General features: G+C 40.7%; 1 protein-coding gene across 1 annotated transcript; it reads right to left on the reverse strand.

Moving 5' to 3' along the window:
* Positions 1-12053: 12053 nt before the first annotated feature.
* LOC306821741 (immunoglobulin superfamily DCC subclass member 4-like) lies at positions 12054-25355 on the reverse strand (the record flags this gene model as incomplete). Its single annotated transcript, XM_079340315.1, has 13 exons — positions 12054-13233; positions 14072-14200; positions 14314-14545; positions 14731-14833; positions 16542-16676; positions 16825-16995; positions 18286-18413; positions 19769-19955; positions 20645-20854; positions 21288-21470; positions 23310-23447; positions 23822-23986; positions 24266-25355. 13 exons carry the CDS (start codon positions 25353-25355, stop codon positions 12703-12705), a joined length of 3402 nt encoding a protein of 1133 aa, XP_079196441.1. The 3' UTR covers positions 12054-12702.
* Positions 25356-25732: the final 377 nt, after the last annotated feature.

The following is a 25732-nucleotide window of genomic DNA, read 5'->3' on the forward strand; positions in this document are numbered from 1 at the left end:
CACAATAGTGAGCATAATAAATGTGTATTGTAGCACTGACCCCAAAGCATCAAATCTTTAACAATTTGTTTGACTTTTTTATTTTTCATTCATTTTATATACGTTATTAATCCCAGAGGGGGAAATTCTGGTTTGCACTCTTATATTAGAGACATGCCTCTCACACACGCCTAAATTACACACATGCACAAGAAGGACCTGTGGAATGCATTAATGGAGAGATGTCAGAGTGCGGCATCTGCTCCCACTGGAAGCGACCCCTGAGCTGGTGGAGGTTCAGTGCCTTGCTCAAGGGCTCCTCGGCAGTACCCGATAAGTGGTCTGTCACCTCTCCAGCAACCAGACCAACTGCCACATTTTTGGTCTGCATCGGGACTTGAACTGGCGGGTTCCCAACCCAAGTTCCTGTGGACTGAGCCACTGCCACCCCCAAAACAAATAATAATAATCCCCATATACACATAAAACTCATTAACCCCAGTCAATTCACGCTCTATGGGCACCCTCAATGTCTACCTATAAATAGATTAAGTTGTTTCTCCAAATAATGTGAACATGTCATGAAATAAATATGTTGTATGGTAGCTTGATGTAGTTGTTTGTAGACCTTTATTGCCTTGCATCTTGCCTCAGCCTGACTGGAAGCAAGTAGTGAAACTTATGTGGCCACTCAGCAAGACACAAGGTGAAATACAGTCATTTAGCTTTGAAAAATAGCTTAGTGGGATAATACATTTTCTTTATTTAAGTAAATATTAAACCATTCTTGATTTTTATGAACTCTAAACCCCTGTCTTTGACATGGTTTGAGTAAGTCAACTACACAACAACTGCAAGTGGGTAAGTGTCCTGGTTTGATTACATCAGGTAGTAGAAGCCTGATTAGAATAGTAGTTAAAGCACCTTTATTAGACATGTTTTGATAATTCAGTAACATAAAGATAACTTTGATATCACTGAGATACTTAATTACAAACTATTGAAAATGTTTCTTGCATCCTAATAATCAGACAAGCTTCTGTCAGCTCAACAGTAGTAACATTTTTGTTGATTATACTATAAGTGCTCACTTTATTAAGTCTTTCTAAGCTGTTTGTCACAATGTACCATTGGAAATTTTTCAGATACTGTAATGCAATTCATTCAGAACATAATGAGGCACAGTAATGCAGCCAATTATTGCAAACTGTGTGAGTGCCTGAATGCTCACGAAAGTACCTGAATAGGTCAAAAAGCTCCAGCAACACGTGAGGCCGAAACAAATCGGTCAAAATTGTAAATTATTCACCTTTTGATAAATTGCCTCATATGCAAATAGCTTCAGCCCAAGTTTATTTTGTGTATAATTATTTATTAAAAAATAAATAATCTAATTAAAAGAAATAGAATAAACCTGCTTTGTGTCTATCTTAAACCCCGTTTCCACCGAGTGGTCCGGCTCGGTTCGTCTCGGTATGGTGCGCATTTTGCGGCGTTTCCATAGACTTATCCAGAGAAAGATTCCCAAATAACCGATCCGTACCGTCCCACTTTTTGTGACCCTTCCGTTGGGGTGCCAAGAATATGGAGCCGACCCGATAAGTTGGCGCTAAACACTGCAGTCCGTTGATTAGTTGAAAGAATCGTCACTTCCCGTGTTACGTTGGCAAACAAAACTCCGCCGTGTTTAAACCATTGACTGTAATACACAGCTGATTGTTTACGTCTGTATTTCTCCGTGGCACACAGCCTTCTCTGAAGCATAGCTTGATTGAGTTTTTGTAATAGAGTACGGCATACATTTTAGGACATCCTCAGGTCTCAGACGAAGGTGTCAGACCTCAGACGAAAAAGCATCAGTTCTCAGGAAAACCTCCGTCGGGTGTCAGACCTCAGACTAAACGGCGTCAGACCTCAGACTCAACGGCCTCAGACGAAACGGCCTCAGACTGAACTGCCGAGTAGATGAATGTCTTCCAGCATTGGTTTTGTTTGTGTAGCGTTTTTCTCCTTTGTTGAATTTATTAGTTAGCGGTTAGCTGTTAGCAGTTAGCTGCTACCATATGACGCTATACATAGCGGCTATCGTCATCCAGGCGCCTACCAAATAGGGCACGGGTGGCTGTGGAAACGGGTGGCTGCGGGCTTAATCAAACCAAACCGTAACTGTACCAATCCGTACTGGACTGCTGTGTGGAAACGGGGCTTTAGGTGATGTAATGAAGTGTTCATTTGAGGGGCAAGTGGTCACGGGACCACATGCCAACTTTATCGATGGGATTGCAACTGTCTTTGCAAGTTATTATGACTTCAATCTGCAGTATCCTAAAGAGGCTTTGTGCATCTTAGAGTTTATCCAAAGTTAACAACAATTAAGTGCTGCTTTGGTTTATTTAACTAAGCCCATTCTACTCCATCTTTTATTTCATTGTTCGTATACCTAAGCCTGCGTTGTCTCTCTCGCCATCTCAGTCCTACATTCAAACAGTTAGCTTCGTAGCTGTCTTAAAACAAGCTAAGGTAGCTGATAGCTGCTTATTTGTGGACTATTAAATATTTAAAATCAAGGATGTCTTCCCCCCGTGTGCATCTAATCTATCACTCAAATTACTGCAATGCAGGAGAAAGGCAGTGTGTGTTAGTAGCAGAGAAAGCAGAGAGTATTCTTATTTTTTAGTTTAGTTTACACAGATGCGAAAAATTTGTCTCAAAATCATTGAATAGCTGTGGCAAACTTTTGGGACTAAATGTTTATGAGCCCTGTTTATAGTAAGAGTGCGTCTTTCAACAGTCTGTTATCTAGAGACAGCAGACTGTTGCTATATTGACAAGCATGCAACCCCTTAAAGGGGAAAACTGTTTTAGTGATACACTAGTGTGGCCACATTTAACTACTGTGTTTGTTTTGTTTTCAGATACTTTATTTGCATTAATCCTGAGAATAGCTCCAAGGCTAAAAAGCATTGGTTTGAATCCCTGTGTGCATGTTGTTGAGGAAATTGATGGACCTGGAGTTGATGTCCATTTAGAAATTATTGTACAGCCACATCTCCCAATTGGAAACATATTTTATCTTTTGTTTAACCTAAAACAAGTTAACATTCAACCAGCAGGCTAAAAATTGTTTAATGGCTTTAATGTTGCCATTTATCACCCCTCAGAGAAGTGTTTATTAGTCTGGTGGGTTTGTATTGTAGTGTATGTGAAATGTTAAATTAAAAAAATCGGCTCCTCCTCCTGGACTCATCTCCACCAGCAGCACACACTGCAGGATGTAGTATGTTCATTTACTGCTTGTACCTACACTGCAAGCTGTAAAGCTGACGAAAGCTAACAGCCAGTGAAAGATCCATCCTTGGAAGCTTTATATGTTTAGAGTTTCACCTCACTATAACTATCACTGTACACTACAGGGCCTCAGTTTTGTTGCTCGTGAGCTTCAGAAAGTTTCTGCACATCCAGCTCCGGATGTTGTCCATGGAGGTGGGACAGGTGGTGGCAGTGTGTGGAGGAGATGTAGAACTGTGTGTCATCGGCACAGTTTCACTGGGGGACACCCAGTGAAACACCCAAAAACCCAGACTTAACAATTGACAATGTATATAAATCCTTAATTGGGGACAAGCATAATATTAGACAATCTTTTATATCCTTTAAACTAGAATTTGTCTGGATAAGGGAGTCATTCGTCAAGGGCATGATCAAGGTAAACTTCAGGTAAACTCCAGCAGTGAATAAAACAAGAGAAAGCATACACACAAAGAGTACTGAAATACACGATACAATTTTACAAAATTAATTCTTAATAGCGTTTTCACATAGGGCAAGGCTGTTTTCTATATAGCCGAAAAACATTTTTCCCCTCTTTTCCTATCCCCGTCTGCTTTTACATGAGTAACATAGTTCAATGCCAGAGTACACTTGGGTATATAAAGGCTGCAGTAGCTGGGGGTATGCACATAATTTGTTTGAAAATCCGCCAAGAAGCAGAAAGAAGAAGAATCAACTATGGCAACCACTCACCACACCTTCATGTACAGTAGAAATGCTTTGTTTGAACTACCTTATCACATGGAATGTGACAGCACCAAAAAGCATTGCCTCCTTCAACACACATAGTGACAACACTGATACTATGTAAACCTACCACTGAATTTTGTATTTTGTCTGTGGCCCCCCACAGACAAAATTTAACTATTCCTTGTGCCCACATTACACATTCCAAAAGAAAGAAGAGAAAAAAAAAGAGACGAGCCCACTACTCCCCAAGCCCCTCATTTTTATGAGGGTCGAAAGGGGAGAACAGAGTTAAACAAATCAGTTGTTTTCTCCCACTACTCTTATGCAAATCCTGACTTGAGCTGCTTCATCTGACATACCTGTAATGACACAGCTGATCTCGCTATGAACCCTTTACATCACGCTTCTTCTGGTCGCTGCAGCTTCAGCCCCTTAAACCTGGGTATCTCAGCCTTTTTATTTCTCATGTTTGCTTCACAGGGAACTGTCAGTTATATAAAATAAACTAGCCACTGACTTGCAGACCACATGTCATTCCTCAGGATAGTGTAAATAATTTCCTGTGGCACAAAATGTTTTCCTCCCAAATCCTTTTGAATCTCCTACTCAGAAGTGCACTTTAAAGTGCCTCACTTGTGTCTGCTGAAAGATCTACCTCTTTGCTTTTCTCACCCTCGCTGACTAACTATACACCTGGAGGGGTTGCCTCTGGGATGCTGGAACTCAATGTCCGGCCTTCTCTAGGTGTCATGGGACCCACTTGACAACACCAATTAAGTCGTGGCTCTTGCTGTCCTTTGGCGTATACGGTTGAGCTGTGGGGGTGGCCATGTGGTAAGGTAAGCAATATCGCCATTTTTACCTATAGCTTGCATCAACACAGCCTTGGCCTGTAGAAGGTGGCCATGCAGTTTTACTTGTGGTGGCAATTAAGGGCCACAGGTTAGGCTATTTAACTTAAGAGTAGGCTATAGGGGCAGGATTGGGAAATGGAATGTCTTTTCAAAGTGCTTCTTAATTAGGGCCTTGTGTTTATGTCAAATGTCTATTTTGGATCCCAGAAACCTGACTGGTGTCTGCGTGGGTTGGAGGTGCTCTGCCTGCAGGTTTTGGAAGTGAGAGTAGCTACAGGTTCTCATGTGTGTTGCCTTGGCACCATATAGGCTTGTTGGATGTAGTGACTCTCATCGTTGTCTTTCCTGTCCTGACCAAGATTACCTATCTTTTTCTCTAGCTTCTCTCTTTCAACGTTGTTAATGGTTCTGGGCATGCAAGGTCTGTGAATGTCTTTCACTCTTAACTTCATGACCAGGAGCTTCCTCACCTCCCTGGTCCGCTTGACCATAATGCAGATCTCCTATAACTCTTCTTCCTTGCTCCCCTAGTGAATCGTAATTTCTTTACTTAAGCTCCTCCTCTTTTTCAAGGCCCTACAGTGTATTCTTGATGTCAGGAAGAATGTTGTCTGTGATGTTATGGCCCTCCGACACCTCCGGGACCTCGTGAAGCTTTTCATCCTCATTTATCCCAATATATCACTTTTTGATTTTGAAATAACTTCCTGCGTGAGTGGCATCACTTTACCTGCGGCCACAGTGTTGGAAGTGGGTGTAGAATGTGTCTTAAAGCTGCTCCTATTAGGGTCCTATCGTGACATGCCAACAGTAAATAGTGAGCTGCACAGGTGAAAGAGAAAGCTGGCTCAAACAGTCTACAGCCATGACTCCCTCCTTTCTTTGTCAGCCAGGCCCCTGTGAGCTCATCTTTAACATCTTTAACTTTATAATCAATGTTAACGCTTACTGTGAAGCACACACGAGTAAATACAATTCCAGAGATGTGTCCAACAAAAATCATACGACTTCCTCCCCGTTCACTTTTTTTTCTCAAATCCAACCTCTCTTTGACTTCATTCATTTATCTCTCGCCTCATTCTCCTTCATTGTCTTTCTCCTCTGGCTGTCTCTGTTGAGTTTGGGGAATATTTGATTGGCAGGTTTTAACCCACTGGGCCGAGAATGAGAAAATGTCTTATCTGTAAGAAGCATTTCATCTTGTAATTTTAGAGAATAACTAAATGAATGCAGGGAATAAGAGAGACAGGGATGTGGAAATCTTCAGAGAATTTGTTGGGGGGTTTTTTCATAAAGAGAAAATATTAAGTATAAAAAAAGAGTGAAATGACTTTCAACTAAGGTTATGCGCTAGACCAGCACCAAGTGTGATCACCATGTAATATAATTACACCAGCTGCAACACATCACACAGTTGTGAAGATGCAGCAGGAGTAGACCAAGAAAAGAGAGTATGAGAGGTTAAAATTAAACAGGCGGCTATCCAAAGAAAGATGACAAGAGTCATTTAGAACCTGTGTTTTAACATGTAGAGGACAATGGATCTCACCATACACCATTTATAACTGAAATTTCAGAATTATAGGTTGTTGTTTTTTTGTTTTTTTTTCCAAAAACTGGATTATCATGATGCCTATTTTTCTGGCGAGGTCATAAACATGCAAGGAATCAGTGATGTTATGATTGAGGTTAACTTTTTGTTTTTATTCAGACATCTTCATTGGGATTTCTTCTATTAGACTGTTTAAATCTATCAGTTGGATACCTGGACACAAAAGCCAACAGTTTCTGCAATCCAAAACAATGAAATGTAAATATGTAACCATGCTTGCTAACCCAGCAGGTAATAGACTGCACACTTACACAGCTGGTGCTGAGTTAGAGACTGTTGTAGTGGTAGTAGCAGAAGCAGGAAGAGGCAGATTCAAGAGCTTTGCACATGACTATGATCCACAGGCATTGAGCTCTACCTCATGGTTCCAGCTCTCACCTGACTTTGCGTGCTCCACTTGCCTAACTCTGCAATGAAATATGAGACATGCTGAAGTAGCCCAGGGACCACTCTGCTGCCGGAGGACACATACACAATGTACACTCTAACAATACACAGTCAGACAGGTGCAGCAGTGAGTACAGTAAATGCACGCAGGCATGTTTGTTTGTGCATGGGTGTGAAATATTGTGTGTTCATGTGTAGATTTTAAACATATGTGCCCCCTCTTTTTCAGCAAAGCATGTTCCTCTTTTAATAACAGTGATGATTTGCTAAAGAATGATTCGACCCTCCTCTCAGAGGTAGCTTTTATCTATCTCTGCAGGGGATTCTGTCATGTGACGTTGCCTCCAAGCTCCAGTCTTAACTCTGTGCCCTCATATCACCCTCCTGTCTTCTCTACCTCCCCCTTTTTTTCCCCATTCTTCTAGCTCACTTGTTTACACACACACACACACACACACACACACACACACACACACACACACACACACACACACACACACACACACACAAACCCACCAACATTCCCACACATCCCATGGACACATACACATGAACAATTGCATCTCCCACCTTGGTTTGAGATGAAAACACATTTTTTAAATTAATTTAGTTCACTAATTATAGTTCTCTATAGATTCAATAAACAATTGTACAGCCAGGGCAGGTATGAGGTCAGAGCAACACCTGAGGTCCAACATTAAGGCAGCTTTTTTTCTAATAACGGGAGTGGCAGCAGTTTCAGGCGCTTCATATCAAGTCATTGGAAAGTATCACACTGCCCCCAAGTGGTACTTATTGTAAAGACATATTGAGTGACAAAGGTAGGCCAAAAAGCAAATATGGGTTTAATAACTATGAAGGCAAAAACAGCAACATGTCCGATGTGTCCTTGGGCAAGACACTTAACCCCAAATTGCTCCGTCTGGGGCGTATGAATGTCCGTGAATGGATAGTTACTGGATGAGCCACATATCCAGCCCATCAGTGTGAATGGGTGTGAATGGGTAGGTGTGATCTGCGGTGTAAGAAGCGCTTTGAGTAGTCGGAAGACTAGAAAAGCGCTATTTAAGCTCAAGTCCATTTACCATATATATATATATATATACACACACACACACACACATATATTTATATATATATATCTATATCAACAACATGACACAGTGCTCTTGATCTTTCTCTGATGTTTATTTACAGAAGAGTTGTTTTAGACAAACACTCTGAGAGTTGTTTTGAGTTTTGACGAGAACAATGGTGGAAACATTTCTACCAACCACAAATACTACCTATCCTGTGAAGATTCTTCTGAACAAGCAATGTTTCTATCACAATTTATGGCTGCCATGTCTAACACTGAGTAATTCATCTGTCATCTTACAGAGTAAGAAAATTGCACTTCTAGAAATGTAAAAATGACCGTCCAAAGTTTCTTATGGCCCAAGAAAAAGAAAATGCTAATCGTTGAAGTGTTCCTACAATTTGCTCTGACAGTAGCATCTTTTCGATACAAATGAGATCTTGTCCAGCGCACAACTATTACAAAGGTGTCTAAGTATAGCTGCAGAGTGTAGGCACATGACTACAGAGTCTGAGTCTGTGCTTTACACATTCTGAGAAGCACAATTGAGCTGGTACACATAAACCTAGAGAAGATGTACAAAAAATACACAACAATGTGACATCACTTGACAAATCAGCTCATCACAAAGCACCGGAAGAGAGACAGAAATTACATTGATTGTACAAAACAAATTATCATCAATGGATAAGATTTTCCTAGATGTACTTTCTAAAAGGTAAAAACTAGGCTTGGTTTGACAACAAATGACATGTATCTGAGTTGAATATGCTGGCATGATCCTCCACAATTTTATGCAAAGATGGGGCACCTGAGTAGAGATGAGACTTTTTTTTTTTTTTATTGTCTGGCTGCACTGAGGTATGATCTGTCTGGGGAGGGTGTTCTTTCAGCCCCTCTCCCTTTAACGTAGGCTACTTCAGTCACCTGGATGTGTCAGTGTGGCTTTCTACTGAAAAGGGCTTTTACACTGCAGAGGCAGAAAGGTCTTATGCTTAATCTCACGGTTTACGTTTGAAAGATTGTACCCTTGCAGAATATCTATGTAAAATCCAATTTCGATGACGTTGAATGACCCCCTCTACCCGACCAGACAATCCAGGCCACTGAAATGAGTGAAAACTCTCACTGAGGTAAAATGAAACAGTCAGCCGTCTTGTGTCGACTTGACACGTACAAATACAAAAGGATGCTTATGTTCTACTCGTTACAAAACCAACTGATCAGAATTAAACCAACAAGTTTACATCATGAGGTATACAGTTTAATAAAACCCTTAATAAGGAGGCTAAACAATCACAGTAATTATGAGAGTTGAGCAATTTTCTTCACAACAATCTGTGATTGTTATAGCCAACAAACAGGAAGAAGAAAACACATACCTTGTTTTAAAATGATAGTGGATGATGAGATGAAAGAGCTTCTGTAGGAAAGGCATACTTAATTCACTGGGTAATGCAGCTTTATTTTAGGGGGAAAACAAATTGGTACTAGCATTAGTGTGAAGAACTACTTTCTTAATGGTCACTTCAGGAGAGAAAAAGTGATTGACAACTTATTTGAAACAAAAAAAAACAAAACATTTTAAATGTGAACAGAAGAACTGAATTTTTTGGATGAAACATATTAGACATGTAAGAACACATCAAGGCATTCAAGCACATTGCTTCTTAATGTAGGCCTACACACTAATAATGGCCGACCTGGACTGAGAGAGGTATTATGTCAGATATAAAACTGGAATGCTTTTGAACACACAATTCTTTCATTTAAGACTCGCGACACATGGGCTTTTGAGGATGATGTAAAACAGTATCAAGATAAAACAGTATCAGAAAAGAACCTGGATAAAACATTACTGGTGGTTTTGGTGGTTTGCTTAAGCTTACTGCATATAAAGAGATTTAGCTGAACTGCTCTGTTTATTCAAATTGTCACCCAAATAAATGACTTCACAGCAAGATTTTCCCTCAGCTGATTGAAACCTGCTCTGACATCATTGACTGGACTGTCGCCAATGTTTAAGTTTAACATGCTGCTGCAGTTTCCTACTATAGATGTGCAGACTATTTATTTGGTCTTAATGCATCAATTCATTGTAGTTGTCCAACTATGTCTGCACTAAGTGCCATACATTTTTAAAATCTGATAAGACTATTTTAAAATAGTTATGCAATTTATAGTCTGTAAAATCTGACTTATCCTGATTCTGCAAACCTTGGGGACCTACAGTAATTCTTGTTTGACCCAGGTTTGCTAAGAACACATTCACTTCTGTCCCAATATGACTGCTAGTGCAGTAAAAACACACACTTTTTGTGATGTTTAGAACATACATGGCAAGGCTAAAAAAATAAGTCTCTTTGAGGTACCAACCATGCTTTTCGATCAGAAAACTATTTCACTTCTACAGAATAAACAACTATGCTTGTGACAAACGCGTTCAGGGTGCTCCAGGCATGTCATGTTTGTTGCTGATGTAATCGAGTTCAGCCAGTGAAATGTAACACATACACAGACGAGAAGAAGAGAAAGGTTGTTTTTTTTTAAATCTCCATCAATGCTGAATGACGAGACAAAAGCCACCTGATAGAAAATAAGACGTCACGCAAAACAAAGCTGGACTCTACGCTGTCTCACTCTGTCCATCCTTTGAAGGGATAAATTATTACTATTATTAATTAATTCATCCCAGCCTTGCTAACCCGCCATTATCTCATAATCACAGATCTACAACAAACGGTGTCATCTGCAGTTTATATGGCACTCATGTGAAGTAACACTTACCCTTTCTGAGTCCTAAGCATCCTTAGAATAATATTTTTGATGTGATGAAAAACCCAATGAAACCAGCTCCTAACTAACCCAAAAACAGACTGTTATTTAAAAAAACCCCAACAATAATAAGTACCTTACTTTACTTGGCACAACTTTGAGTGAAACTTCAGGTTCAAAACCATTATTCGATAATAAAGACAGGAAAGACATTTGATGTACAGTATGTTTTCTGAAGAGTTTAACATAAGCACATTACTGACTGACAAAATGTGTCAAAGATCTGAGAGGAAGCAGAGATGCACTAAAGTGACATAAATTCCTTTGACGTGAAGAACTTACTGTGAATGTGGGACCCTACATTTGGGAATATACTAAAGAATGTTGAATGAGACAAGCTAAAGATAGATCTCAAAAAGGTGCTAGTTAATTTAAGCTAAAAATAACACACATTGGAAATAGTCCTGAAAATAAATGAGGTAGTGTTGTTGATAAGGAGTAGAGATGCACCACTTCCTCTTTCACACTTCATTATTATGAAAGAAATTGTATTGAACTCACGAGGACAACATTGAAGGTTTTGGGATCAATGAAAAAAATAACATTTGAATAGATTTGTTTATTTCTCATCTTAACTCCTTTCCTATCGGAGACATTCAGATAATCCATCTTAATTTAGAGTGAGTTGTACTGTGTAAGAGTAAAGCAGTTTGGAGATTTGCTCATACAGCTGGAACCAAATAAGCTTGTAGTTTCATCAAAGTAAAACCAAACCAAAACACGTCAGTGTTTGTACTGGCTCCAATTAGTGGCATAGCTGCCCATTGGTGCATCCCTAAGTGTGAGCAGAACCAGAAGAATCTTCGACAGATGGTTTGCTGTAAAATCCTCGAGTTCTCTCAACAACAGAGTTTAACTAATCCTAACATAAACATGTAAATACTTGGATTCCAAAATGGGATTATCTGAAATACTGCAAAACCACTTTCGAACTGCCTGCCTCCTGGTTTACTGAATGACACCACCTTGACATAGAGCATTTTGGAAACATATCTTCATTTGTGTCAAATCTGAACTCTTCAAATATTTTTAAATCATGAGTTTTTTTCTTTCTTGATGATGTGTGTTTTGTGTTTGTACTGAATAACATCTATAGAAATATACAAAGGTGATAAATTCACCTTAATAGTCAGGCACCTGAGACCCCCACACGCTTGTCAAGAAATGTATGTGAAAATGTTTGTTTTAAATGACCATGAAATACCAAGGAATCAGCTTTACTTAGCTTTCTTTGTATGTTTGTGTGTACGAGCATGTGTGTGTGTGTGCGTGCGTGCGCGTGTGTGTGTGTGTGTGTGTGTGTGTGTGTGTGTGTGTGTGTGTGTGTGTGTGTGTGTGTGTGTGTGTGTGTGTGTGTGTGTGTGTGTGGACCCTGAGACAGCAGGTGGCTGGATAGAGACACAGGTGTACTGCACTGTCAGAGAGTGCAGGTATTCTTTAAGGCTTACACTTCTGTGTCACTCTTTAAAGTAGCATTCACACATCGAAACCCAAGGAAACCCCTGTGCTCTGGATTCATCCGAGATGGGAGCCTGACTCCCTCGCGAGCAGAACATTCCAGTTTTTCTCATTCCTGAGGGGAACAGAGCCATGCGTGACACAGTGGGGATAGCCTCTTTCAATCCTCTTCCCTCTGCTTGGTTTCTTTAAACGTTACTTTCCCTCCTATGAACAGGAACGATATCCAGAGAAAAAACTATGGTTGCAATGCAAGAGAAAGCATTCCCATACACAGTACTCTACCACTAAAATGATATATATGTAAACTGTACATACACACATATGAAACAATGGTACCTAGAAACCCTTTGCAAGTGAGAGAAAGGATCCAATAATGAGGTGCATAAAAATAATCCGAGGGGATACTTGCTGGATACATCAAAGAAAGAAAATCAGTCTGTGTGTTTGTGTAAGGGTCCATGCCCTACATGCAGAGGCTACGGGCACAAATAACTATGAGCTGCTGAGGTAGAGTGGACAAGGCCGGAGCTGACAAAGGGGGCTGGGGATAGCCCTCCTGAAATGGCCTTCCCAGGTCCTGATGGGCAGTGTCTTGAGTCCCCATTCCCCAGTTGCTCTGACCTCAGCACACAACGCACTGTCTTTGGGGAGTGGAAGCCATTGGTAAGCCCCGTGTTCTGCTGTGGCTCTTTGTCTGGCTGGTCCCCCATGCCTTCCAGCTCTCCATTGTGATTGGCCACTAACTTTATCAAGGGAAGACTCAAGGGGCACTGGGCTGTTGATAGTTCTTTAACTGTGTCCTCCTCTCCTGGTGGACTTGGCGGGCTCAAAGGGGAATACATGTCCTCTGATAATGAGTGTCCCCTCGTTGCATTACTATCTGTCTCCCTTTGGCTGCCCTCCTCCTTCTCTTTCTCTCTTACTGGGTCTGACAGCTCTGAGTGAACTATGACTTCTGCCTCCACCTGGTTACTGCACATGGAAGTACACAGACGATCTCCGCAGTCCTGAGAGAAAAAAAAAAAAAAAAAGGTTATTTTGGTTACTTCTTCTTAGTTAATCTATGAGTTACATGTGTAAAAAGTCAGCAAAAGCTTCTCCTCAGTGCAAACCCTCACCGCAAGATCAAAATGTTTACAGCGATAACAGAACTGACCAAAATTCCCATATGTACAGAAGGGTTGTATTTTTATTGAAAGAGAAAGGTATGAGCAAGTATGGATTAAACTGTTTGTTTTTATTCTGCTTTAATATAAGTTTTAAATGTTTGAATATCAAACCAGCTCAATGCATACAGAATATCTTCAGTAGAGTTAAAGCATATGTTAAAAGGCTCCAATCACTTCAAGACACCAGGTGTTAATATCCCCACTGTGTGGAAGCCTGTCTGATATATAAGAGTTTAGTATCATCCGTATCACAGGTGCATGTTTGAGAAATCTTCATAGATTTCATTAATAAATCAGTTTAACATATCACACAGTTAGTCACAGGAAATCTTATTCAACCATTTTGGGGAACTTGACCTATAGCTAAAGTAGCTGGCTACAGTAAGCAAGACCCCACCCCCCAGTTAGCCTCTTTCAGAGGTTAACTGGGGGTGGGACTTAAATCTAGGTCCCCTTCTTCATAAAAAAATACTTACCTTATATTTCAAGTGTTTAAGCTGCCCTAACCTCAGTGTGATATGAGAATAAAGTGCAAGACTGGAAAACTTGACTGTCAAAGAAGACTATAAAATAGGTTTGGCAAAAATTGAATGCAACATATTTAATGAACAAGTGATGTGAAAATAAAATCACTTGTCAGATACATATTATATACCATGAATGAGTCATCCATTACCGTGTTGTTATCACTAATTTGCTTGGTGAGAGCTCCATTAATGAGTGCTGGAGAGTCTTCTGTTATGGTTTCTCTGTATCTTGTGATTCTGTTGGCCCAGTTATGGCTCACAGAGCCATTCCAAGCAGCCTGCAAGAGGAACAACAACGTTGATCCAAATGACCATAATTATCTTCTATCAACACCTGAAAAAAAGTAACAGAGCATCCAAAGCCCTTCTGGAAAAAAGCTCCCCCTTTGACCTTGGCGTCAGCTTCAGGGCCTTCCTCCCCCTCCCCTAAATTAGCACTTGCCATCAGGCTTTGATCCTCTGGGGCCTCCTCTAACGGCTGACCAGACTCTTGGCTGCCCAGGGGCATCAGTGTCTCCAGCTCATGGCTATCGCTGCACTCCGGCGCTGTGGAGGGAACAGGGCTGCCTCCTCTCCTGTACTTTGGGGTCACAGCTGTGGAGTCCAGGCCCCCAGACACCTCCCTATGTGGAGCAGAGATGAAAGTGTTAGTAAAGGAGATGGGGTGGATAGAATACTGAACATTAATACTCTTGTCAGGGTCGTTTATATTAACTTTTGTATCTAATACAACAAGTGTTTTAAGTAAGAAAACACATTTGACATGTTAATAGATCATTCAAAGTTCTTACTCTCTGAATTACCTTACCTAGATTTGCCATTGCGAAAGCTAAAACACATGCAGAGCAGGATGCAAATCAGTCCCAAACAAACGCCGACTATGATGCCTGTCACAGCATGAATGTCCAGCTCTGTAAAAATAACAGAAGACATCGAATAAGTGTGATAAGAATTAAAGATATACTGTATACACTATTATATATACATATACTGTATATTGATTTTCATGTTTAAGTCGTTTGCTGGAGGCTATATTAATAAGTACTTTCACAGTACAGTACAGAGAGAGGACGTTAAGTATCACATTAACGTATCTAGTAAATATGATACATATAATCAGGCCTCATGAACTCACACAGAGTACAAGTAGCTGAGGAATGAAGCAACATTGGACAGAGGAGTGAAGAGCTTCATTATTATTCATTTATTCAGGGTTTCTTTGGCAGTCAGGACATAGAGAGGAGAGGAAACAGATGGCAGGAGCTCTCACCCACCCACCAGCCGCCTCGGTCCCATTCACACTGCACACAAGCAACACTATCACAGTCCAAGTGAACAAATAAACCTTTGGCACACATACATAACAGTAACAAAACTGCATTATGAGGAAATCATCAAGCTTTTTCACAGGGGAATTTCAATATTTAGAAATTAAATGTCTTTTTAAGTACAATAGGTGAGTAGACAGTACATTCACAAAGTTGAGAAAAACACAAGATGCTTCTAATCTTTAACTTCGATGTATACACTTTAGACTTTTAGACTTTAATTTTTGTTGTCCCAGAGGGGAAATTCTTTTTCACCAACATAGTACAGTTTTAAGGGCTGCGCGCCGACAGAGGGTGAACACAGGAACATACATGTGGGACAACAGGACATACAGTACATATGGTTATGGGGGGATCGGGAATTGGGACTGAGGTGGATTTTTATTGAGGGCTGAAATGACTGCAGGCACCAGGCTTCTGCCGTATTGCGCCCTCCTGCACAACAGGGACCTGTTGTAGAACTTTGAGGAATGACAGGCCCATGTCGTGTAACAGTTGACAGGGGAGTTAATTGCGTTGAATTTATGACTCAAGACAGAAGGGGCATTCAATAATTACAGGTGATTTTAGCATGCTGACTAATGGAATTAAAAAGTGCAAAATAAGATGGCATGCTTAACCACAAAGTGCTGTACGAGTGAAGAAAGTGCTTTTTACAGCTATTCTGCTGGGTACAGAGGAGTTTTAAGCCCTCCCCTGGGGGTCACTGATGAAGCCGCTCTTTGATATCCAAACTTAATATTATTCTCTAAATGCACCAGAATAGGATAAGTGAAATTATAGGGTCCTGCTGAGCTACATTTTCCCTGCTGGCAGGGAAATTACCCACTTTGCAAGGAAATACTTTGTGTGTGAGTATGTGTGTAGTAAGTGTAGATGGGTGTATGTGTACATGTTGTCCAATGTGTGTCTGCTTCTAATAGCAAAATCTTGAAGCAAAAGGACATACATTTCATTGTGAATTCTAACCACTACTACTGTATATACATATACACATAACTGATAATAATAATCCAGTTTTTTCTTCTAAATAACTCTAAAAACGTTCTTTTTTTAAATAAGTTTTTTTTTTCTAATCAGTCACTCCCTGCTCTCTTTGAATCCATGATTCAATTAATCCAGAATCATTTTGAATTGAAAATTGATTCTGAATCAAACCATTACCACAGTAATCAAAAGGAACCGTGAGACACCCACAGATTCCCAGCTCTAATACAAATACTTTTGAAATTACATTCAGTAAACATTTGCTTCTTTTTTTTAAGATTAATTTCATGACCACCATACCCACCATATTGCTGTTGGGGGATGTGAACATCCTTTACAGGTGAATAAGGCCCTGGCCCAACCTCAGTAGATGCCCCCAACTTGAAAAAGTACTGTGTATCACTGGACAAACCCTGGACCTCCATGCTGGTGATTTTCCCTGAGAAAAAAATGCCAGACAGGAAAACAATGTCATGGCCTTTTAAAAATGAAATGTCAAAGTATGAAGTTCTTCTTCAACAAAGAAGGAGAAAGTTAGAAGTGATGTTTTTAGTGAAGAAGAGCCATGATAGCTGACTAAGACTCACCATCCTGAAAGAGGTTTTCCCACATGTGCTCTGGTTGGCTGAGGTTGCCACTGTAAAGGATTTTATAGCTGACAATGATACCATTAGGTTCCAGTGGAGGGCGCCAGCTAACCAGCACAGAGGATGAGTCCAGCGCACTCAGTTGAAGCTCCTCTGGAGGTGTTGAGGGCCCTGAAGTAAAGCGGACGACAGGGTCAGTAATTAGAGCCCAGCAATGAGGCGTCACATCTGCAGCGTGTATATTGCCTTGGTGGGGGATTTGACATGTTGTGTGACAACCATCTGCGCCCTCATGTCTGGGCCACCTGGGTACAGCAGAGAGAGGACAAGCAGGGTGGAATAGGCCAGGGCTTGAGTGATAATACCTGGAAGTGGAGCGTGTGAAGGGGTGACTGGTTGTAATAATGTCATTAAAAGCAGACCACTCTGCTCTCAGCACCCTGACTTGGCTGTGTGACAGAGCTGCTGGCCAACACAGGAGCTGCTACTACACCTGGGTGTTTCATTACAGCCAGTTATCAGCCATCGATGCCAACCACTTATTCCCATGTCCGCTGGCAAACAGCCAGCCAACTAAATGATTCACATGAGAGAGCACATATTCAGCTGCATGCACTCAAGCACAACCTTGCATGTAAATATCAAAGCATCTGCAGCCACAACTTGGAATTAGCCAATTGAAACTGATCAGACAAACATTCAGGAAGATGGACTTTGCGCAAGAACTAGAAGAAACTTTGGGCCTGATTTACTAAGATCTCAATTAACGTGTACTAAATTGCATGTTCACTGCAAAAGTTTGCACGTTTAGTTCGTGGGCGTTTTGCGGGTCATTTCCTAAGAATATTTGCGTGAAAAACGTCAGATGCAAACCCTGTGGAGGCGGTAGTATTTCAGATAGGCTTTTGCGTGTTGTACTGGTTTACGTCACGGAGAGTTTGGATGGAAAGCAGGACGACTGCAAGCGCAACATAGGTACTAGTTAGAGGCAAATGAACGTCCAGTATTTTCAAGTAATACATCTGAATATAACAAAAGGAAAACGTGGCTTATAAGAAAACCTTGGTATTAAACACGGCCTCTCTTTTCTTCCCTCCCTCTTTTGAATGAATTGTCATACATTGCGCAGGAGGTGCGAGTCCTCTGTGGCACTGTTGCTCAGTGCGTGTGCCACTCGTGCCATTGTTGCGGACCAGAAGCTGGTCAGCGCTGTGTCTGATATACAGGACATACAGTAAATGCCATGGCAACAGGTACTGAAGTTGGGGGTACAAGCAGTGGTGAACCCCCCATTCAAGCGTCCCACAGCACAGCAGCAGGGGAGGGGGCTGTAGAGTGAAGAGACGAGCGCACTCCGGAGCGCACCAGAGACATCCAACCCGAGAAAATGAAATATATAATCTAGTAAATTGGATCTTAAGTGAGACTGGCTATCGTGACAAGAGCGCAGTAGAGACTCACGGTCAGGTAGAGTAGACTCTTCCACAGTGCCGCTGAAGGGTCCCACCACGCCCACCCCATTGGACTGCACTGCCAACTCATAGCGGGTGAAGGGCTTCAATGCCCCGAGCAGTATCTCCTGAGCAGAGCTGCAAAACAAAAAAAATGTTTTTAGTGTGTGTGTTGAGTGTTCTGCACTTCATTACCTGCTCGAAACAAAAAAAAAACATGTACTGAACAAATCCTAACTATCTACAATAAATGTTCTCTCACATCATTAACTCGTAATACCTGCCTCCAGGGTGACAATCCTTTAATGTTATGTTTGTAAATATTTATGCAGCTCTTTTGCCTTAAGACTTAATGCTCTACATAAAAATATAACTCTTGTATATGTTACATGAAAATACTAACAGGACGCGTAAAGAACATAACTAAAATAAAGCAGACAATATGTTTGAACTGTTAGTTAGTGGACTCATTTTGAGTGTTTTGGGTAAAAGCAACAATAAGACGGATTTCAGATAAGTGCGCTTGTGGTTGCACACATGCCAATGGTTTCTGACTTTATCTGCATTATTCTAAGTCAAACAGTGCTGTTGCCTCTCTCTTATGGGCACCGTGCACAGAGGACAAAGATGTTTTGAAAAGCCGAAGAACCACGCCAACTGACAAAGTGGAATAATATTAAGACCAGCAAGGAAAGAGAAAACTTTTTGACTTCAGATTATTTATTCATTTATTTGTATTCAAGCCTGAGACATACTGTACTGCAACTTGGCTGAGAAAACATGAGAAAACAATGACAAAGAAAACAATACAGCCTAATGTTACGTTGCAATCTGTAAGGTATGTGTAGGCTTATATACTATTTAACTTCCTTACAAACTGTTGTTTCACAAAGCTTTCGCCAAAATACAGTATAAATATACACTGTAGCTGCGGCCCGATGCCAAAGCTACATAGTGCTAATAGCAGCAGGGACATGACAGAGACACTATTCTCCCAGTTAAAAGTCACCGTACCATTCCTTTTTTACAGTGGAAATAATACACATTTCTTCTAAAATGTTTAAATGATGGTTCAAAACAGAGCTCCTCTAATCTTAATGTTAAATAGATGTTTCACAAAGGGACTACTTAAGGTTTATAAAAAGCTCCCTTTTGTTTCATTCAACAGTTTTCTTTTTAGAAATCTCAAGGTAAATGTCAAAAAGTCAAAAAGAAAGCCAGGTAAGGTTCTTGATGAAGTTGTTAATGAAGTTGAGAAATTCTATTAGCCTACTTGAAAAATAAAATGACTTTCTAAGAGAAGAAATAAGATACAAAAAATGCTAAGGCATTGAATTTTTACCTTACTCTGCACGGTCCTCTTTCCATAAATTAACCGGCATGATTTCATTATTTCACATTCATACAATAAAATACTATACAAACAGTGACTGATGAAAAATGTAATGTACAACATCGCAGACACGACTTAGCTTCCTTTCCTTGTATCTGACCTGGTGTGATAGGAGACCAGCGAGGCGTTGGTGGTCCCTGCAGGGCTGCAGCGCACTGTGTAGTTGATGATGCGTACATTGCTGAACCGTGGCTTCTCCCAGCACAGCCAGATGGAAGTGGAGCTGTTGGCCGTGGCTCTGATGCTGCTTGGGGGCAGCGGAGGGGGGCGCATGGGCAGCACTGTTGCTTTAACACAAACACACACACGCAGACATATAAGACATGGATCTTAGCCAATGTAAATACAATTTGTCATTGTTTATAGGTCAAGACAGTGATGAGGGTCCTGGTAAATGTCACTTATTCATTCAGTTTTTTTATGAATAGATGCACACATGAAGGAGATGAGTCTTACGTCCTGGGGCCTTGTCTGTCCTTCCCTTCCACACAGCAGCTGCTCCTTCTATTTGTTTGTTGAAAGCCCAAACCTTCACCTGTTTTATGATTAAGTTATACGTACTGTGTATGTAGCACATGTTGCAAGTAAACTGGGGAAATTTGAAAAGTCTTGATGTTTACCGTGTATCTGGAGATTACATATGGCAACTGCACTACCACCTTCATGGAAATACTTACATTTGTGGCCCCTTTTAATGTATTTCTTAGGTTTTATGATCACTTTTTAAGAGAGGGGTCTGATAATTTTCTGCTTTTTTTGATTTTTCCAAGAAATGCATGTCAAATTTGCTCTTGCAAGGTCTCTGATTGAACACAAGTTCCCTTGGTCAGCCTTGAAATGGCTGTCCGCCAAGCGCGACTTTTTTAAGCGAAGTGGTGTATAAAATATTATTTGTCAGACAGTTGGAGTAATTAAAAGTTCTGGACTCAACACCCTGGAATCTGCTAAGCAAACAGGCCCGTTTCAACAAACGTACCCAGCCCAGTGAGGAGATGATACCGGGCTTTCTTCCGGAGCCTGATGGTGTGGGTCTGTTTCATTCTTTCTCCATTGGTTGCATCTTCAGCCTCCATCTCTCGACATGACAGCTTATACCCAGACACTAATGTGTGATTGGGAGGGTGCCATGTCACATTGAGTGTGTTCACTCTGGCTCTGACTTTCAGCTCAGTAGGGGCAAAGATCACTGAAAGGGATTTAAAAAGGGGAAACATAACAGAATTCGCCATGATAACATCATATAGAGTACAAGCGTAGTTACATATCAGCGGTAGGGACAGCACAGCAGTTCAACGTGCAGACTACAAAGTCAGTAGTAAAAAAAAAAAGGGGGGGGCCATGAATTTGAAACATCTGAAACATTAGTAAGATGGCTTTACTGTAATGATTGTGAGAAACAGAGCAACAGTTTAGAAGCAAATAAAATGTCTTCTGTGAAGGTTAGAAAAAAGGGTTAGTAACGGTATCTTAAATTCCCTGTACCGACTAAACCTGTTGAGGTTACAAGTAATTCAAAGATGGTGCTACAAGACAAATGACAACCCTAGGGGGGAAAAAAAACCAAACAAACTGACAACAATAATAAACTAAACTAGAGCCAGCTGTGTTGTGGTCCTTACCCAAGCTGTGGTTGCTGTGGTTGTAAAGGGCTAATGTTTGGTGCTGGGCCCACTCAGAGGGAACCCCGAAGCCAACAACTGTTCCAGCTGCGATCCTCAGTTTGTAGGCCTGGTTGGGCTGAAGCTCTCTGAGTGTGAACTGAGTCGCATTACCCCCCACTTCAACTGAGAACACAGAGTCCACTGTGGGAACACATAATACAAAGCCTCACAAATGTATACACTACACTCCATAAGAAATGTTGAGTGACACAGTGAAAATATTCTACTGGGAAATACATGAATGCCTACTATTGACTCAGGAGCTGATAATTTGTCTCATTTTGCAGAAAGACCTTTTCACAATTCCTCCAAACATTTATTCAGAAGAGATATTTTGGGTATGTAGGTCAAGCAAATTAAAATAAACAACATTTGAGGAAATTCCAATGTGGCTATTGACTAGGCGGCTTAATAACCCTAAATGTCTTCTTCTTTAACCAGTCTTTTGTGGGATTCTTGGATGCTCTGGAACAAGGTTGAAAGACACATTTATGTTTCATTGTCAGGTTAAGGGAATGATGGTCTCACTGTCTCCTCAAGCATTCACAGAGTTTAGGTTTAAATTGATTGCAAGTTGGACTGAACCCAGTGGCGGTTCTAGACTCCATTAGGACACCAAACAAAAATCCATTGGGGGCCCCTCAAACCAGCGTACGTCACCATCATGTCTGCAAGAGTCGAGATGCCTATTCCTCTTTTTGCCTCGGTTTTCACTCCCATTCAGATAATTCCTCGTTCAATATAGCATGTGACACTTAACAGAGCAAGGAAAGCGAGTGCGGTTTCCGACTGTCATTGCTGAATTTGCACATTTTGAGCCTCAACATGTTGGCCTCATTGCTGTGAAGTATGTCGGCCATTACAGGGCCTCCTGTTGGCCTGGGGCCCCAAGCGGTTGTCTACCTTACATGTTGATAACTAGCGCCTCTGCCTGAACATGATACACAAAGCAAGCTGAAACCGTTACACTTCCCCTTTCTTGTTTTATCGTTGATATGAGGCCCTTCTCAAATGCTAAGGTTTTCTTGCTACTAAAACATTTGTCTGTAACCTTTGCCACTTGTAGACAAACATATTTTTGGAGACCTTCCAACCCCAACCTGACTCCTGTACACCTTCCAACCTATTACCAAAGACCGAGAGCTTATCTGCTATAGTGAGGGTGATATCACACACATACATAACAAAGAATAAACAAGACACTTGAAATCAGATGGTCCCTATAGGGTTCTTTCTGATGACACATCCTTCTTTTTCACGTTTTAATTTATTTCCGTGGAACTAATTAGCATTTTTATTATTTCTTCAAATCGAATAAAGGACTTTGACTTGTCAGCAATTGTACAGTTTGCTTCAGTATATGATTTAAAGACACAGTAAGAATCAAAATAGAGTGTCTACATTTGCTGTTATATTTCAATGTGCATACTTTGGATTTTTTATGTTTCTAAGAATGCAGTTTGACTCTTATTTGGTAGTTTGGAATATTTTTTTAAGACGATGACATTATTAAATTTAGGTTTATTCTCTTTTGAATTGATGATTCAACAGGTGATACTGAATATTACACAGATAATTATTCCAGTGTTCATGACTGTGTTGGTCCTGCGTTCATTCAGGTATTTTGCTGTCTTTTAGAAAGCAGAGAACATAGCACAGTTTTGGTGAAGACTGAACTTGTTCTCTTTTCTGGAAAGGTAAATATTCAGAAGATATTATTCTTCTCTAAAAGTTGATCAAATAATCTTAAGTAGCATACGCGTGTATATAAGCCTCTGCCTCTAAACTTTTATGCGATGATTGACAATTTCTACAAACAGAACAGAAACATTACAGCTGGTATTTCTCTATAAGTAATGTCCTTTTTATTTTATCAACTTATTTGAAACCAAAATAGGCAAATTGAATATACTCTGTCTTACTAAAAAGGTGTTTTTACTGGCAGGTAAGGCCAGCTTTTGACCAGTTAAGGTTACTCACCCTGATCCAGAGCGCTGTACTCAATGCGGTAGCGAGTGACAGCTCCTCGACTATGCTGCGAGGACAATGGGTGCCACATGAGTCTGATGTCTGTGGGGGAGGTGCTGGCTATAGACAGCTGAGGAGGTGCATTCGGCACTGCATGAGGAAATAAAAGACACGCTGAACTGTTACATGATTCACGTACAAAGCCTGTCTTTTAGAGCTGCACAGGAAACCAGCTGACACAGTTTATAAACAGCATGAGTTTATAAACAGCATGAGTTTATAAACAGCAGTTAAACAAAGAAAACTCATCTATGCTGAGAAAAAGTGTGCACAAAGTCAGTGTTTTCTCAAAAAATTGCAGTGTTTTTTTCTTTTCTTTTAAAATTAATGAGCTCCTAAAAATTCATTAGAAGTTACAAGGTTGGCAGACCAATAAAGTTTGCTAATTAAGTCAATGACCAATCCAAGGCTATTTAGTTGTACGGTCTTTTTATTTTTTTACCTGTGTGATTTTGAATACTAACCGTCCTCCAGCATCTCCACAGTGACAGGTAGGGATGGGCCACTGGCTCCTTTGGGAGAGTAAGCCACCACAAAGAATGTGTAGGCAGTGTGTGGGAGAAGCTCTTTGACATGATACTCTGTGGTGTCGTTGTTCATTGCAAACTGGTACTCCACATTATTAGAGCCTAAAAGGCAGAAACATATTTAAAATCAACACACGCACCTCTTGGTTGTTGCTTGCTTCTGTTTCTTTCTGAAATCCTCATCAGTCGCGTACCTCTTGGTTATTGCCTGCTTCTGTTTTTCTCTGAAAATGTCATCTGATGCATATTTGTTGGTGAGGTATTTCTTCATGGTTATTTTTTTGTTCAGCCTGAAAGTTTCATCGCTTCTGTATCGCTCTCTCTGAGATGGTTTTTTCCCCCCCTCTGTATCTTTTCTTAGTTTCCTCATTATCTTTCTACGCTTGTGTTCACTGACTTTCTTAGATTTAACAACCTGTGTAGCCTTTGACATCACTACTGTGGATGGTGCAGTGAGTGGCTCCAGAGAAGCCACATGTTGCTGTTTGTCATCCATGACAACATTGGTTGGGATTCCAACATCTGTGTCAAGTGGTATCTGAGTTGGCATTTGTAGTGAAACAGCCTCTTTCTGTACAAATTTAAGTGGTGTGAAGTCAAACAGCATCCTGTTAATAGACTGAAAAGGATGGAGCTGAGCATTGAGTTCTTCGATTTTCTTTATCAGATCATCCAACTGTGTGAATGTCATCATCACTGCCTTCCCATCTGGCACTGGTAAGCCATCAGCATTTCTGCTATGGGAGTCAAAGAGTCCATATCTACCAGACTGGTCTCTAAACAATGCAATAGTATATGGCGTGATGGTGAGCAGTGCATGGGTAACATCTGAGGACAGACACTGAAGTCTTGTACGAAGATTTTGACACCAACTTTCTGTGCCAGGATATCCATTGTCTCTAATGTATCCAGAATACTCGCAGGTTTTCTGCACCTTATACTGGTGTTTAGCAGTTTGCACGGTGTGAGGTGTTTCTTGAATGTTCAAATAGTAGTCGTAAAACCTGTTTTCATCTTGAAGACGTTGAATGGTTTGACCATAGAGAATGTGTCCCTCATCTAGTATGTTATCCAGATCAGCCTCTTTCAAGTCATGACCCTCTTGATGGTGTGTTAGGAATGTCAGAGCCATGCATGAACACTGTTTATTCCTTAAAGTAGGGTGATATCTGTCATCGTCTTGAGAGTGAGATGCCTGGACAGATATCACGGAGGGTGATACCTGTGTAACTTTCTCTTCCAAAAGGTCTATGAGCTGCATCGTGCTACTTAACAGTTGAACATCACTCTGTAGTTCCTGCTGAGCCATGCATGGAGATTCAGCCACAGGTGGACTACTTACCTCCATTTCACAAACCTCATTTGCAACAGTGTTGCAGTGTGGTTGTGGGTCCTGGAACCGTTGGTCTGAAGGGACAAACTTTGTCCAGCGTTGTTTCGCAGCTTGCGATCTCTTTCCTTTGCGTGGCATTTTGTTATCACTAAATAATGACATAGATAATGGTCACTGACACAAACACACACCATAAAGCTGGCATTTAAAGAGCATATTGCAGGTTAAAGACAAAACTTAAGTAATCATAGGAAAATACGTTGACAACGCTGTTTTCTGAGGTTGTGGGAATAATTCACCAAAACACAATATCAAGCCACTTACACTATGCACCCGAATGTGCGCCACGAAATTACAAACTATTGCAGTGAAGAGTCTGTGCTGCAGGGAGGCATCCTGTCTGTTCTCACTCACTATCACGTATAATTACACCCCTTTAATCATGTGATGTTTTAAGCGTGTTTTTAGTGCTTTAATTCTTTTGTGCTGCCTTCTAAATGTTTGTTTGTAAAGGG

Source organism: Symphodus melops (assembly GCF_947650265.1).
Source record: "Symphodus melops genome assembly, chromosome: 3".
In the NCBI taxonomy this organism is placed as follows: Eukaryota; Metazoa; Chordata; class Actinopteri; order Labriformes; family Labridae; genus Symphodus; species Symphodus melops.